Source organism: Mus caroli, chromosome 5 (genome assembly GCF_900094665.2).
Source record: "Mus caroli chromosome 5, CAROLI_EIJ_v1.1, whole genome shotgun sequence".
Classification (NCBI taxonomy): domain Eukaryota; kingdom Metazoa; phylum Chordata; class Mammalia; order Rodentia; family Muridae; genus Mus; species Mus caroli.
Genome location: NC_034574.1, coordinates 122,824,735 through 122,840,932, shown reverse-complemented (window position 1 = coordinate 122,840,932; position 16,198 = coordinate 122,824,735). Strand labels below are relative to the sequence as shown.

Sequence of the window (16,198 nt, the reverse complement as noted above, 5' to 3'; positions counted from 1 at the left end):
TAGAATCTCATCAGATCCCACTTTTTGTCTCTCCAAATTTCTAGACACCAAAACCAGAACAACTCACCAATGGGCCCAAGCTTCGGAAGCAGGTTGGTCAGCAATTCTTACTTTCAATATGCAAATTTGATGTGGTTGTAGTCTGGGATTCCCAGGGTCTATCAAGCAAACTTTAGACTTGCTTCTTCTGGGGTCTATGCCAGAACCCTGGCCCTGAGTCTGAGGTCTCTCAATAATCTTGCTGGGGCCTCCAAATATTATGGAGTTTGTGACCCATGGAAAAAGACCATAGACTAGAGCCAATTATAATTATTTAAAAATTTATTGATCAGCTGCTAGCAGGATGAGCAGTCTCTGACTCAAATTTGAGATTGCCATGAAGGAAGGCTATGAGTAAGAACTTTTAGAGGGAAAATCACAGGAAGACCTTCAGTATCTAGGCAAGCAAGTAAAAACTGTTCTCTTCTGCCAGGTTAAGCAGTGAAGACAACTCAGAACAATCTTTGAATATCTACAGAAGCAAAACCAGCAGTTAGCCAGGTTATAACAAGTATATAGACACAGCTGTACAGTTTTGGGTGGGGGTCACTGAGTCAGGGTGACTGGGGACTTATCTTCTAGGGACGATAGCCAGAAACAAATGGCTGGTGAGAACCAAGATGGATGCCTAGCGTAAAATGGAGCTTCTTTAGCCACTCATTCATTTACTCGTGATTGAGAGAAGTTGAGTTTGGGACAGTTTACTCATTAAGGACAAGTGTTGGGAGTGACCCTGTTTAAATGTTAACTTAAACATAAGCGACCCTGTTTTAATGTTCACTTGTCAGCCATAAGTGCTTACTTACAAAGTCTTGGCCTCAGTGAAACAGTCCTAGCTTAGTTGGGATTTCTGTGGGAAAAGTCGAGGCCTCTGTGGGAAAGCACTACCCCCAGTTAAGAACAAATAGCTAGCCGGGTGGTGGTGGCGCATGCCTTTAATCCCAGCACTTGGGAGGCAGAGGCAGGCAGGTTTCTGAGTTCGAGGTCAGCCTGGTCTACTAAGTGATTTCCAGGACATCCAGGGCTACACAGAGAAACTCTGTCTCGAAAAAAACAAACCAAACCAACAAACAGAAAACAAACAAAACAAAAACAACAAAAAAAGAACAAATAGCTATACATCTTGGGGACAGGTACCTAGCAACCCATTCTGTTCTATTTCTCCTGCTGAACTTTTTACCTAGCTAATATCCTGCTTTTGGGAACAGGTGTGTTCCCCCAGATACAAAGCGATTCTGCGTGATCCCCCTCCCCATACCCTGCTTCTGTGAGCATAAAACCTGGAATAATAAAATTTGACAGCTTGATCAATCAGACTTGCTGTCCATCCTTGTGTTTCTCGCCCCCCATTCTCTCCACAGGTGGTTCCTCAGCCCCTGTTCAGCTGTCTCAAGGGCTGGGACAGACAAGGATACAAAGGCTTCCAGGAGGAGGGAAAGTCAAAACCCGGAATCACATCAATTTAGTCAAGCATAGATGTTTGTATGCTGTTAATGGGATTGCAACTTGAGAAAACACAGATTTAGTTACAATAGTAGGCTCAGGTTCTTCAAAACAGCACTGGTATTTATAGCTTAAACAGCCTGGACTGGGAGGTGGCCCAGTTGGTAAGTTGAATTGCTGAGCAGGCATGAAGAGTTTGAATCTGAATTCCCCAGCACTCACATAAAAATCAGGACACAAAGCACCCCTAACCCCTTAGCTGGGAAGACAGTAAAAGGTGAATCTTTGGCTCCAGCCAACCAGTTTAATGGGGTTCGTGAGCTCCAAGCTCAGTCACAAAATACAAGGCAGAGGGGCTTCTGAGATGGCGTAGTGAATACAGGTGTCTGCTCCCAAGTCTGATGACTGAGTTCAGTCCTTGGGACTTACAGGGTAGAAGGAGAAACAACTCCAGCCAGACATCATCTGATCTTCACACAGTGCAGGCACACATGCAAATTAATATATAAATAAATAAACTAAGATATAATAAGATGGATGGGACTGCAGACATGGCTCAGGGTTTAAGAGCACTGGCTGTTCTTTGCAGAGGTCCTGAGTTCAGGTCCCAGCACCTTCAAGGTGATTCACAATTATTTGTAACTTTAGTTCCAGGGGATTCAATGTCCTCTTCTGGCCTTCAAGGGTACTTCACACACCTAGTACACACTGATAGGTGCAGGCAAAGCATCCATATGTTATTTATATCTTTGAGGTTGCTATGTAGCCTATCCTTCTTCCTCAACATCCTGAGAGCTGGCCATAGATTAGAAGCACCATGTCCAGTTCTAGGGGAGTTTTTTGTAGCTGCTGCTGTTCTTAGTGTTTCTGTTTCCCAGGGTTGCACTGGCATGTATGTCTATGCACCACATGGTCCAGTGCCTGTGGAGGCTAGAAGAGGTCACTCGATCCTCTAGGAGTGGAGTTACAGATGGTTGTGAGCTGCCATGTGGGTGCTGGGAATCAAACGGGGTCCTCTGGAAGAACAGCTAATGCTCTTAACCACTAAGCCATTATCTCTCTAGCCCTCCCCAGCAAATAAATAAATAAATAAGTCAGTCCTTTAAAAGAAAAGGATTGACCTTTAACCTCCACCTGCACATGGTCATGTGTATACACACATCTGAAGGCAGGCACCTGAAACAGAAACACTCAAATATAAATAAGTGGATTGGAAGCTAGCATACCTGTGCTTGGCCAGTCTTACTCATGCTGAGAATCATTTCTTCTGTTCAGCGTCACCCCCAACCCCTTAACAAGCATACTGGTAATTGCAACAAAATGTAGGTATTTGTAACAACAACAACAAATGGGGGCTTTTGTAGGAGTGGTTGGGGAACCTTCTCTTGTGCTTAAGTTCAGCAGGCTTTAACAATGCTTTAGGGAGCGGGGCAGTGGTGGCGCACTCCTTTAGTCCCAGCCCTCAGGTGACAGAGGCAGGTGGATCTCTGAGTTCCAGGCCAGCCAGTTTAGACTAACTAAACAGAGCTCTCTGGAAAAGCCCAAATCAAAACGAACCAAACAAAAACATTCTTTAGGGAACTTCCTTTTGGCTCAGTCTGAAAATCCAAATGCACACCTTGGGGTGGTTGTACCTTTAGTTCAACGCAAAGATTTAGGTTGAAACCTAAATAATATTTACCTCCGTTTTAAGAACTGGAAACTAATGCCGGGGCCTAGCAAACACAGAAGTGGATGCTCACAGTCAGCTAGTAGATGGATCACAGGCCTCCCAATGGAGGAGCTAGAGAAAGTACCCAAGGAGCTAAAGGGATCTGCAACCCTATAGGTGCAACAACATCATGAACTAACCAGTACCCCGGAGCTCTTGACTCTAGCTGCATATGTATCAGAAGATGGCCTAGTTGGCCATCACTGGAAAGAGAGGCCCATTGGACACACAAACTTTATATGCCCCAGTACAGGGGAACACCAGGGCCAAAAAAAAAAAAATGGGAATGGGTGGGTAGGGAAGTGGGGGGGAGGGTATGGGGGACTTTTGGGATAGCACTGGAAATTTAATTGAGGAAAATACGTAATAAAAAAATATTAAAAATTAAAAAAAAAAAGAACTGGAAACTAACCAGGTGGCATATGCCTTTAGTCCCAGCACTCAGGAGGCAGAGGCAGGAGGTATCTCTGTGATTTTGAGCCTGGTCTACAGAGTTCCAGGACAGCCAAGGCTTCAAGACTAGCTTAGCTGTATATGTACTTGCCCAAGAGTGAAATCTGAGCACTGTTAGCTCAAGTCTGTTAGCTAGAGGGGCTGGAGTGATGGATAGGGGGTGGGGGAGGTGGGCGGTACTAAGACCACTTTCAGAGAATGGCTGCTGCAGGTCATGTGAACCGTCATCGCAACCTTCATTTGTGACTCACACAGGTCATCACATGACATCACACAGGTCCAGGAGACACTTCTTTCATGGCCAGTGCTGTCAGTTCTACTCCCTTCCTCAGAGACCTCTAAGAAGAGACCTCGCTTCGAACCTGCCTGCGTGTCCTTTCCAGGCTTTAATAACGCCTTTAACAAACTCCCCAAATCCTTCTCAGTGTCTCTTTTGAACTCTCATCCTTTCACAGGAGTTGTGAAGAAACAGTGGGATCAGGGACTTCAGGGCTTCTTTCAGATCTTAGCCTAGTGGTCCTGAGAGGCAAGCCCCAAAGTGTGAGGGAAGGAGGGGGAGATATTAATAGATGTGAGGCAGGCAGCGGCTGACGTCAGGCATATGGGGAAACGATCCAGGACTTCAAGTCTTTGGGACTTCCTCTTTCTGCAGAGTCCAGCCTTGGGGCCTCTAGATAGCCTTGAGCCAGCAGCTGTGCAAGCGCTTGCCCTCAACCAAGTTGGCGCAGGCGGCTTCTCTAGAGAACATGTGACTCTCCCAGGTCCCGCCTCTGCCCTCCCAGAGAGGAGGCTAAAAAGCCCAGCCGCTGGTCGGTGGGCAGCCTGGCCAGTATGTCCCTAAAATGGAGTGCGTGTTGGGTCGCGCTGGGCCAGCTGCTGTGCAGCTGCGCGCTGGCTCTGAAGGGCGGGATGCTGTTCCCGAAGGAGAGCCCGTCGCGGGAGCTCAAGGCTCTGGACGGACTGTGGCACTTCCGCGCCGACCTCTCCAACAATCGGCTGCAGGGCTTCGAGCAGCAATGGTACCGGCAGCCGCTACGGGAGGTGCGCGCTCCCTGGAACCCGGGGTCTGGAAGCTTCCAGAAGTCAGGGGATGGGCGGAGGGATGCCTGTACCTGGAGATCCCCTTGTGCTCACCTAGAGGAGGTTAATATGGGTTTGCAGGCTGGGGAGGGGAGCGACCAGAGGAGGAAGTGGGACCTGGCATGCTGAGAACCGCATGGCTTCTGCTAGGCAGGCGCTGCCCCAGGCAATGGATTTTTTTTTTTTTTTAAGCTTTTAATTTTACTTCATAGTGCTGGAACTTGAACCAAGGGCCCTGTGTGTGCTTGTCACTACTGAGCCTTTTGTTTATGTTTTGAGGCTGTGTCTCCTTATATAACCTAGGCTGGCCTGGATATCCGGGTGAATCTCTTGCTCCCACTTTAACTTTCCCGAGTGTTGTAGGAGATGTTTGTACACACGCCTCCAGCATCCCGGTGCACATACCTCCCATGCTCTTTCCCATCTTGTGAAAAGTAGAATCCTAGGAGATGCTACCCACCACAGGGATTTGGGGGCGGGGGTAGAGGAGGGGGAGCAAATGTGACTTTGCACAGAGCTAGCAGAGGACCCTCATCCCTGCTCTCCTTTCCTACCTAGGTAGGGTTGGCACAGAAGCAGGTTGAAGCAAACCTGTGTGCTCACAGTCTCCTCCTCTCTCAGATTTCATTCATTCATCCTACCTCGTTTCCTATTGGGCTCTCTCCTCTTCCTCGTCTCTTCTCTCTCTTTGTTTATTATTTATGTGTGTGTGTGTGGGGGGGCACCCGTGTGCTACACGGTACATGTGGAGGTTGGAGGATAACTTGCTGGGGTCTGGTCTCTCCTAGGTCACCAGGGATGTAACTCAGGTCATCAGGCTTAGTGGCTAGTGCCTTTAACCCACCGAGTCATCTCACCAGCTGTGTGTGTGTGTGTGTTTGAGACAGCGACCCACATTAACCTCCGACTCCTAGCCATGTGGCTCCCTTAGCCTCCCCGGTTGCTAGAGTTGAACCACCACACCTGGCTTAGACTCTCCGTTTTCAACGGCACTGCCCAGCATTCAGCAAAAGAGGAAGTAAGGAGGGGACACTGCCACCGCAGGCCTTCTCTGTTTCCTTGGGGGCCCCTGTTCCCTGCTGTTGGCCTTCCTCCTTGTGGCAATGGTCACCTGCCTTTTATGTCAGGGTCTGGTCTTTCCTGTTTTAGACTGGCCTGTGGCTCTTTCCATGGAAATCTTGGCTCTGGTACTATCTGCCCTGAGAAAGAACTTGGTTTGAACAGTCTTTTGCCATCAACTGTCCTGCAGAGTTCACTTGTGGATGCAGCCAGTATTTTACAGTCTCTCCCCTGTGTCCCCTATGGTTCTCTAGGGTGCTGGAGGCGCAGTCGTGAAGAATAGACCCAATCCTTCTCTTTAGCCAGAGTCTCCTGTATCCTCGGGTCAGCCTCAGATATACTATGAAGCAGAGGATAGCCAGGGAATGACCCTGAACGTCCATCTTCCTGGCTGCACCTCTCATCTGCTAGGATTACTGGTGTGCTCCGCCATGATTGGCTTATGGAATGCTGGAGTCGGAACACAGGATTTCATCCGTGGTAGGCCAGGGCTTTACCAGCTGAGCCACATCCCCAGCGCGTGACTCCACTTCTTCTTTCTCTAGTCGGGCCCAATCTTGGACATGCCTGTCCCTTCTAGCTTCAATGACATCACCCAAGAAGCAGCGCTTCGGGACTTTATTGGCTGGGTGTGGTATGAACGGGAAGCAATCCTGCCATGGCGATGGACCCAAGACACCGACATGAGAGTGGTGTTGAGGATCAACAGTGCCCATTATTATGCAGTTGTGGTCAGTATAGGGAGAGGTTGGCTGGGGGCAAGGCAGTCTGGGCTGTCCAGAAGGGCTCTGTGTCATGGGTCGGAGAAGGGTTACTTTGTGGGCTCCATTAGAACACCATTCTTCCATCTGATGGCGGGGACCCTCTTCTGGAAGGGGGTACCCGAGACAGACAGCAGAGCCCTGTGGCCATTTACCCTCTGCTCATCTCTCCTTGTGTCTGCAGTGGGTGAATGGGATTCATGTGGTGGAACATGAGGGAGGTCACCTCCCCTTTGAGGCTGACATTAGCAAGCTGGTCCAGAGTGGGCCCCTGACCACCTGCCGGATCACGATCGCCATCAACAACACACTGACCCCTCATACCCTTCCACCGGGGACCATCGTCTACAAGACTGACACCTCCATGTGAGCAGCATCCTTCCTCTCCCCCCTCTCCTGCCCAGCAGACTTCCCCATAGGGAGAATGATTCTAGCCCTGGATCTGATGAGACCGGGGTCGCATGCTAGGAGGGAAAGTGATTGCTGGAAGTTCTCAGGCCAGCTAGATCAAGAGATCCTGTCTAGGGGTAGAAGGTAGAACCAGTGCCTGAGGTTGTCTTCTGATCTGCACATGTGGTACACACACACACACACACACACACACACACACACACAGAGGAGGCGGATTTAAAAAGCCACACAGATAATGGACCTTTGTTTTCCCACCCTAGGTATCCCAAGGGTTACTTTGTCCAGAACACAAACTTTGACTTCTTCAACTATGCGGGACTGCATCGATCTGTGGTCCTCTACACCACCCCTATGACTTACATCGATGATATCACTGTGGTCACTAATGTGGAGCAAGACATCGGTGAGGAATCCCAGCAGGAGGCTCTGTGCTAAGCTGGGTCCATTTTTATCTCAATTCCCAAGAGGAAAAAAATCCCTAAGGAGAAAAAGGCTTCAAGCATCTTTTAGCCCTCCCCTGCCTCATTATCCTCAGAAGATAAGACTCAGACTGCCCAAGCTGACACCTTTCTGGTGGGTCTTCCTTTGCAAGGAAGTGAGGACAAATGACAAGTGGGGTCTTGTCTAAAGTGACATCACTCAAAATATTGGGTCACTTCCTTCCTCCCTGTAACTCCTAATTTCTGCACAGTAAGATTTAAAAAACTAAATAAATAAAAGGACAAGCAGTTGTTCGCTATTGTCTTGGGACCTAAGGGGACTTCTGGGTCTGGTATGATATCTGTTTCTGTCCCACAGGGCTGGTGAACTACTGGATTTCTGTGCAGGGCAGTGAACATTTCCAGCTAGAAGTACAACTTTTGGATGAAGATGGCAAAGTCGTGGCCCATGGAACAGGGAACCAGGGTCAACTTCAGGTGCCCAGTGCCAACCTCTGGTGGCCTTACCTGATGCATGAGCATCCAGCCTACATGTACTCCTTGGAGGTAACGGTGATGTGGGACTGGGGCTAAGGAAGGTCCTTTGCTGCCACCTGGTGACAGCAGGCAACCAGGACAGGTAGCTAAGTGGGTACTGTCTGAGATTTCTGGCTTTTTCAGTCACTTTGTGGGAGAGTCCAGCTGTGAATTGTGAAGGCCCTGAGATCATGTTTTGGTTAAAGACAGAGACTGTCATTTCTGCATCTCAAGTGCAGGCTTGTGGGATACGTAAGCCCCAGGGGTATTGGAGAATAGAATCAAACAAGCAGTAGCTGAGGTTAGCCTGGTCTCCCTAGTGAATTCCAAGACAACCAGAGCTACAGAGTGAGACCCTGTCTCAAACAATCAGTGTGTCCCTCCAACCCCCACCTCCCAACAAAACAAAACCCAAAACCAGCCGAGCTGTGGTGGCACATACTTTTAATCCCAGAATTTGGGAGCGGAGGCAGGTGGATCTCTATAAATTGGAGCCAGCCTTGTCTATGGAGTTCCAGGACATCCTTAGCTACAAGTGAGGCCAGCCTGAGCTACATGAGACTCTATTTAAAAAAAAAAAAAAAAAAAAAAACCTCCAGTGGTGTGGGGCGAGGCCTTCCTGTTGGGTGACGCTCAGTCCACCTGGATGTTCTTGCCTGCCACATTGGCTCTCCTAGGTGAAGGTGACAACAACTGAGTCTGTGACTGATTACTACACCCTCCCTGTCGGGATTCGAACAGTGGCTGTCACAAAGAGCAAGTTCCTCATAAACGGGAAGCCCTTCTATTTCCACGGGGTCAACAAGCACGAGGATTCAGATGTGAGTTGGAGCTGTGGCATCAATGTGTGGCATGTTGGGAGTCATTGATATCTCCTTCCCCTACCTCTGTGCCCTGGGAAGACAGCATCGTGTGCTGCTGTTTGTGGTGAGCCTACATAGGGTGGAAGGGCTGAGTCCAGGGGCGGGGCTTTAGAAGAAAGTGCGAACTCTCCAGTCACAAGGGTAGAGGTCACGCAGCCCTGCTGTCTCCTAGATCCGAGGGAAAGGCTTCGACTGGCCGCTGCTGGTAAAGGATTTCAACCTGCTCCGTTGGCTCGGGGCAAATTCCTTTCGTACCAGCCACTATCCCTACTCAGAGGAGGTACTTCAGCTCTGTGACCGATACGGGATTGTGGTCATCGATGAGTGTCCCGGTGTGGGCATTGTGCTACCGTGAGTGCCCGCCCCCTCGCCTTCTACACTGCCCAGCTTCCCTACCTTGTCTTCGAGCCTTTGGTGACCTTTTCCTCTCTGCCTCCACAGTCAGAGTTTTGGCAACGAGTCCCTTCGGCACCACCTAGAGGTGATGGAGGAGCTGATTCGCCGGGACAAAAATCACCCTGCGGTTGTGATGTGGTCTGTGGCTAATGAGCCTTCCTCTGCTCTGAAACCTGCCGCATATTACTTCAAGTGAGTGCTCTTTCTTCCCTGGGCTGAGTCGGGCCTCTGGCCTTAGCGCTTTGGCCTGGGTCAGCCTCTGTAGGCAGCCGGGACCATGGAAGTCAACCATAACCAGGTGGATAGGTGCTGTGATGTCAGTATCCCCTTCATCACTACTGGAGACCCAAATCAACCCACCAAAATTGTGGGTTTTCTACCCATTGACCCTCCTGATCATACTTGAGATGAAATCCCGAGTTTCCTTGATTCACACAATTGTGGAGTTGTTTTTGTTTTGTTTTGTTTTGTTCAAGACAGGGTTTCTCTGTGTAGCCCTGGCTGTCCTGGAACTAGCTCTGTAGACCAGGCTGGCCTCGAACCCACAGAGATCTGCCTGCCTCTGCCTTCCTATGGCTCTGATGAAAGCCATGTGTTACCACCATTCGGCAGAACTTTGGATTTTCTGTAATTTTAGTAAATTTATTTTTGAGATAGGGGCTTTGCTGGGTTTCCCTGGCTGGCCTCAAACTGGCACTGATCCCGTTGGTCCCAACTTCTGAGATTCTGGGATTACACGCATGATCTACCAAGTGGATTTTTTTTTTTCTTTTTGAGGCAGGGTTTCTCTGTATAGCCCTTGCTGTCCTGGTACTCACTTTGTAGACCAGGAATGGCCTCAAACTCAGAAATCTGCCTGCCTCTGTCTCCCAAGGGCTGGGATTAAAGGTGAGTGCCACCACGCCCAGCTGGATTTTTTTTTTTTTTTTTGAGATTGATTTTTAATTTATTTCTGTGTGTGCCATGACACACAGGTGGAGGTTAAAGGACAGCTTATAGGAACCGGTCCTCTCCTTCTACCATGGAAGTCCCCAGGCTTGAACTCTGATCACTGGGCTTGGCACTAAGGGCCAGGTCACTTCTCCCGCTTCTCTATTTTTTTCCAGACAAGATCTCAATCAAATAGCACAGGCTGGTCTCAAGTTTGCTAGGTAGCTAAGGCTGGCCTTGAATTCCTATTCCTCCTGTCTCTGCCTCCTACTCAGTGCTAGAATTGCAGTGTGCTCTCTCACACCTGACATTCATTCATTCATTCTAGATGGAAACGCATGCTAAAACTATAGGAAACCACTTTGTGATGCTTTGTGTTCACGTGTATAAAACCGATTGATTGATTGATTATTGATTGAATTTATTTATTTAATGAATGTGAGTACACTGTAGCTTTCTTCAGACACACCCAAAGAGGGCACTGGCCTCTGTTACAGAAGGTCGTCAGCCATCACATACTTGCTGGGATTTGAACTCAGAACCTTTAGGAAGAGCAGTCAGTGCTCTTAAGCGCTGAGCCATCTCTCCAGCCCCAGTGGGAACTAATGAGACAAAATGTTTTAAATGTATTTTCTGGTGCTGGGGATCCAGTTCAGGGCCTTGCCTGTGCATGCTAGGCCGTGCTCTCCCATCGAGCTCCATCTTCAGCCACAGTCCTTCATCTGCCATTAGACTGTCACAGCCTTCTGGATGAATTATACTGCTTGTCACATAGAGGCAACCAAAGCTTCTTAATCGGCCGTTCTCAGCCTTCCTAACGCTGCGGCCCTTTAATACAGTTCCTCATGTTGTGGTGACCCCCCCGCCCCCCAAACATAAAAGTATTTTTTGGTGCTACATCGTAACTGGAATTTTGCTGTTAGGAATCCTAACCCTAGACTAGCCATTCTATTGGGTCCTCTCCTCTCCATTCCTCCTGGCTCAATTGTTAATTCAATTCAACACTAATGCCTTTCCTTCAAGAGGCTTCCCTGACTCTTAATTTAAATCATGCACCTCCACCCACAGCCTTACAGGGAGCCACACCCCCTTTTATTGCTGCCACCACCTCTTGCCATTTTGGTTTGTATTCATCTCTACTCTCATGGCTCCGGACAGCCACAGTGTTAGCTGTGAGCCACCACTGATGGGGAAGACGGGAAGGAAAGGGAAAGAGACAGGTGTCTGAGAGCCCTTTCCAGACTGATGAGCCTGTCTTCTGCCTTTCATGGACAGGACGCTGATCACCCACACCAAAGCCCTGGACCTCACCCGTCCTGTGACCTTTGTGAGCAACGCCAAATATGATGCAGACCTGGGGGTGAGCCTGGAGTGGGGGGGTGGTCTCCACACTCCACACCTCTGCTTGGTCTTTAGGCTTGTGCTTACTACCAGCTAAGCAGCAGTGGCCAGTCCAGCCGTTTCATGAGTCGGCTTCTGGGTTAAAGGGACTAACTTCCTGTTAACTCACATGGCGTAGCCAATGTGGCTTCTAACCCCAAGAAGGCTGGACTGGATCCAGGACAATATACTTGTTTAACCCTGACAAGAGAAAAGGTCTGGTAGTCAAGAGTACTTGTTGCTCTTACAGAGGGCCAGAGTACGGGTCCCAGTCCCCACATGATGGTGACTCATAGCCATCAGTCCCGGGGGACCTGACACCTCTTCATGCACATATAAAAGGGGAAACAGCCATTTATAAATTTTCTAAAAATAGTTAAAAGTAATAGTTAAAATAGTTAACTAGTTAAAATAGCTAACTAATTAAAATAGTTAACTATTTAAAACTAATAAGTTAAAATAACAAGAGCCCTTGTTAGCCCTGGCTTCTCTGTGTCTCTAGAACCCACCCTTCAAAGAAGCAGAGGTTGCAGTGAGGCCCAGGTGCCCTAGCCTGGCCGCTCTAGTGCTTGCCCTAACTTCTGTGTGGACTCGGAAGGCTTTGCTGGCCGACCCATGCCTGACCTCTTTCCCTAGAGCGTGCTTTACTAAGTGGCTACTTCATCCAGTCACCACAGCCTGGAGAGGGTCTGTGGTCCCTTGGAAAGACCTCATCATTCCAAGGGCGGTTTTGAAATTGAGCGTTGTTTCTAGAGAGACATGCTTGGGTGACACTGGAGGCTAGCTAGCTAGACATGGAACTTTTTTTTTTTTTTTTTTTTAATTTTATGTGCATTGGTGCTTTGCCTGCATGTGTGAGGGTGTTGACTGACTGCTGCGAGCTGCAGATTGAACCTGGAAGAGCAGCCAGTGCTCTTAACCACAGAGTCAGCTCTGTAGACTCAGAACTCTTTGATGCTGTTTAGACCATACCTATCCCTGTCCCATGGACACCCCCACCAGTGTCTGGGAAGAAATCTAGCCACTCACAGCATTACCTTCTCAATTATAAATCAGAGGAGACTGGAGACATGGCTCGGTGGTACAGCTTGTGCTCAGCACATGCAAGCCCTTGGCTTGTACCCCCACCCCTCCAATGCTTGGCCCTAATTTAAGGACCAGGAGATGTAGCTCAATTGATGAATGTTTGCCTCGAATTCCCAAAACCCTGGACTTGGGTCCCCAGGGAGGCAGAAAGGTAGGTGTGAGCAGTGCACACCTGTGGTCCCTAGCACTTGTGAGGTAGAGGCCAGTGGGTCATCAGTTCAAGGCCAGCCTTGGACACATAGAAGTTTAAGGCCAGTTTGGCCTATATATAAGTCTGAACTCCGAAGAGAAAAACTTATCCACTCTCCCTGTTGGATCACATCCCCAGGCAAGGCCACAGGAGATCAGGAACAGAACTAGAATGAAGTAAAATCCAACAAAGTCAGGGGGTGGATGGATGGTGGCTTTGCTTCCAGTCATGACCCAGTCAGCAGCCTTAGCCCCAGTATTATATATTAGCCCCGTTTGGGTCTGGTCTTGACTTTATTTCCTGGGTGGGGCGGGCTAACCTGTGTCATTTGCATGTGACTATTCTGACCTCAGTGTGTGAGGGGTAAATTCACTCGACCACTCTTGTCTTAGGCCCCGTACGTGGATGTTATCTGTGTAAACAGCTACTTTTCTTGGTATCATGACTATGGGCATGTGGAGGTGATTCAGCCACAGCTGAATAGCCAGTTTGAGAACTGGTATAAGACGCATCAGAAGCCGATTATCCAGAGCGAGTATGGAGCAGACACAATCCCAGGGATTCACGAGGTAAGCGGTGAATTATAAATTCACGCTGTCACGATGGCAATGGGTACTTAGTTACTTACCTCTTTTCCCTTTCCCTGCCAGTGACCCGGCCTCAGCTCCCAGGCACCTCTCTAAGCCTACACACTTTGGCTGCTGCACGCAGGCCTCTGTTTGGCTCCTGCGCATCCCAGAGACAGCCCATTCTTTAATGTTTCCACCCTGCATTTTTTTGTTCTGCGTTTCTTTTTTCCTAAGAAAGCCTCCGTTCAATGCCGAGGCTGGCCTCAGATTCACAATCTCCCTTAGCCTCTGGAGGGCCGAGATGACAGGCGTCCCTCTGCACCTGGCCCAATGGCAACTTTATAAAATGAGCCTGTGAGCAGGAGAGTGGGCTCAGTGGTTAGCGCTTGCAGCCTTTCCGGTGGACCTCAGTCTGGTTCTCAGCACCCACACTGGGTACTTTAAAACTGCCTGTAACTCCAGTTCCAGAGGATCTGATGCCCTTTTTAGGCATCTGTGGGTACCTGCATGACTGTAGTGCACACAGATGCACAATTAAAAAAAAAACGCACAAATCTTTATTAAAATCATTTCTCAGCCTGGGAGAGGGTAGCTCAGTTGCCTGAGTGTTTGTATAGCATGCCTAAAGCTCTCTATCCTACCCCAGGACTACCTAGACCAGCTGTACTTAATGCATGCCTATAGTACTAGCCCTGGAATCAGAAATCCGGGGTCATCCCTGCCTATGTAATGAGTCTGAGGCAGTCTCGGATACAGAAAACCCTGTCTCAAAACAAACAAACAGGGGCTGGTGAGATGGCTCAGTGGGTAAGAGCACCCGACTGCTCTTCCAAAGGTCCAGAGTTCAAATCCCAGCAACCACATGGTGGCTCACAACCATCCGTAACGAGATCTGGCGCCCTCTTCTGGAGTGTCTGGAGTGTCTGAAGACAGCTACAGTGTACTTACATATAATAAATAAATAAATCTTTAAAAAAAAAAAAAAAAAAAAAAAAAAAAATTCTTCCTATGTCGAGACAGGTGTTGGTAGATCCTTGGTGATGATGGAAATGTCTCTATCTGTCCTCCCCAGAATGATAGCAACCAGCCAGGAAACAGCAACAGGGAATTTGAAATGTGGGCAATACGACTGAATTGGTTTAGTGTGATCCTAATTTGGATAGCCACGTGTGGCTTGTGACTACTGTATTAGTGTGGGTATGGGACTATTTCCATTAAAAAGTACGATGGGCAAAGTGCCCTGTGTCTGTACTGCCACTTGGGTGGAGGCAGTTGAGTTGCAGGACAGACAGCCTGGGCTCTGTGAGATAAAGTGCTTGCTATACAAGTGTGATGAGCTGAGTTCAAGTCCTCCCACCCCTTCCTAGGACCCACATAATGCTGGGAGCAGTGGCACACATCTGTAACTCTGTTGTCCTAATTAAAGGATGAGAATTAGAGACAGAAAGATCCGTTAGCTCTCAGGCCAGCCATGTGGTGTACACACGGTGGTGAGCTAGAGACCTTATCTCAAAAGAAGTGGAAGTTGAAGACTTTTTTTTTTAAAGATTTATTTATTATTATTTATAAGTTCACTGTAGCTGTCTTCAGACGCACCAGAAGAGGGTGTCAGATCTCATTACCGGTGGTTGTAAGCCATCATGTGGTGGCTGGGATTTGAACTCAGGACCTTAGGAAGAGCAGTCAGTGCTCTTACCCACTGAGCCACCTCATCAGCCCGGAAATTGAAGACTTCTACAAGCATATACCTGTTCATATTCATACACATGAGTACCTACGTCATACACAAGATTTTTTAAAAAAAGAATTCATTATGTGTATGTCTGTGTGTCTGTCTGGATATGTACGTGTGTCTGGGTACTCACTGAGGGTAGAGGTATCAGACTCCCCTGGAGCTGGAATCACAAGTGATTTTCAGCCACCTCGGGTGCTGGGAACTGAACCTGGCCTCTGTGAGGACAGTATACCCTCTTTTTAACTTGTTTTGTTTATGTATGTTATGTATGTATGTATGTATTTTGCACACTAGTGTTTTGCCTGCATATATGTTAGTGTGAGGGGAGCAGATGATTCCCTGGAACTGGAGTTGCAGATAGTTGTGCGCTACCGTGTGGGTGGTCGAAATGGAACCTGGGTCCTTTGGAAGGACAGCTAGTGCTCTTAAGCACCAAGCCATCTCTCCAGCCCCAACAAAAGTCAGTCCTAGTTCCACACACAGGAGTTAGGTCTGGATGAGTCTGCCTTCGAGGCCAGCCTGGGTTACATCCAGGCTATGTGGTAAGATCCTATCTTGAAAGACCCACCCCCTATTTTAAGACACACACACACACACACACACACCCCACCCAAACTTCTCTAGAGTTGAGTTAAACATAGTTTTACTCCCAGAGTTCTTCAGCTTTAAGAACAGCTGGAGGACTGTGCCTTTAGAAGGGAATGTACTTGTTCTGTGCAAGGCTGGTGTGGCAGCGTTCCTTTCACCCCAGTGCCCTGGAGGAGGAGATGGGATCCCCAGAGCTGAATGTCTCACCAGGCTTGCTGAAATAGCAAGAGACCCTGACTCGATTAAGGTAGCATAAAATTAAGCAACACCTGATTCCCAACACAGGCAAATGAAGAGTTATGACAAACACATTTACTAATTAATGTTTTTACTTTCTTGTTTGGTTTTCCAGGCAGGGTTCCTCTGTGTAGCCCTGGCTGTCCTGGCACTTGATCTGTACACCAGGCTGGCCTCCAACTCACAGAAATCCTCCTGCCTCTGCCTCCTGAGTGCTGAGATTAAAGATGTGTCTCACCACCACCCTATAGGTTTTTACACTTTCAAAGATTGTTCTTAAGACGGGGTCTCACAGTGTAGCCCTAGTTAGT

At 48.5% G+C, this 16,198-nt stretch overlaps 1 protein-coding gene across 3 annotated transcripts in view; it reads left to right on the top strand.

The window, feature by feature from the left end:
• Positions 1-4,243: 4,243 nt before the first annotated feature.
• Positions 4,244-16,198, top strand: part of Gusb (glucuronidase beta) — a 13,769-nt gene continuing 1,814 nt past the window's right edge. The window contains exons 1-10 of one of the 3 annotated variants that reach the window (XM_021163750.2): positions 4,244-4,687; positions 6,331-6,516; positions 6,731-6,912; positions 7,218-7,360; positions 7,756-7,943; positions 8,591-8,734; positions 8,949-9,127; positions 9,218-9,364; positions 11,378-11,462; positions 13,151-13,327. In XM_021163750.2, the coding sequence (XP_021019409.1) occupies positions 4,478-4,687; positions 6,331-6,516; positions 6,731-6,912; positions 7,218-7,360; positions 7,756-7,943; positions 8,591-8,734; positions 8,949-9,127; positions 9,218-9,364; positions 11,378-11,462; positions 13,151-13,327 (1,641 nt within the window). In that variant the 5' untranslated portion in view covers positions 4,244-4,477. The other 2 variants (XM_021163751.2, XM_021163753.2) reach the window with 2 other exon arrangements.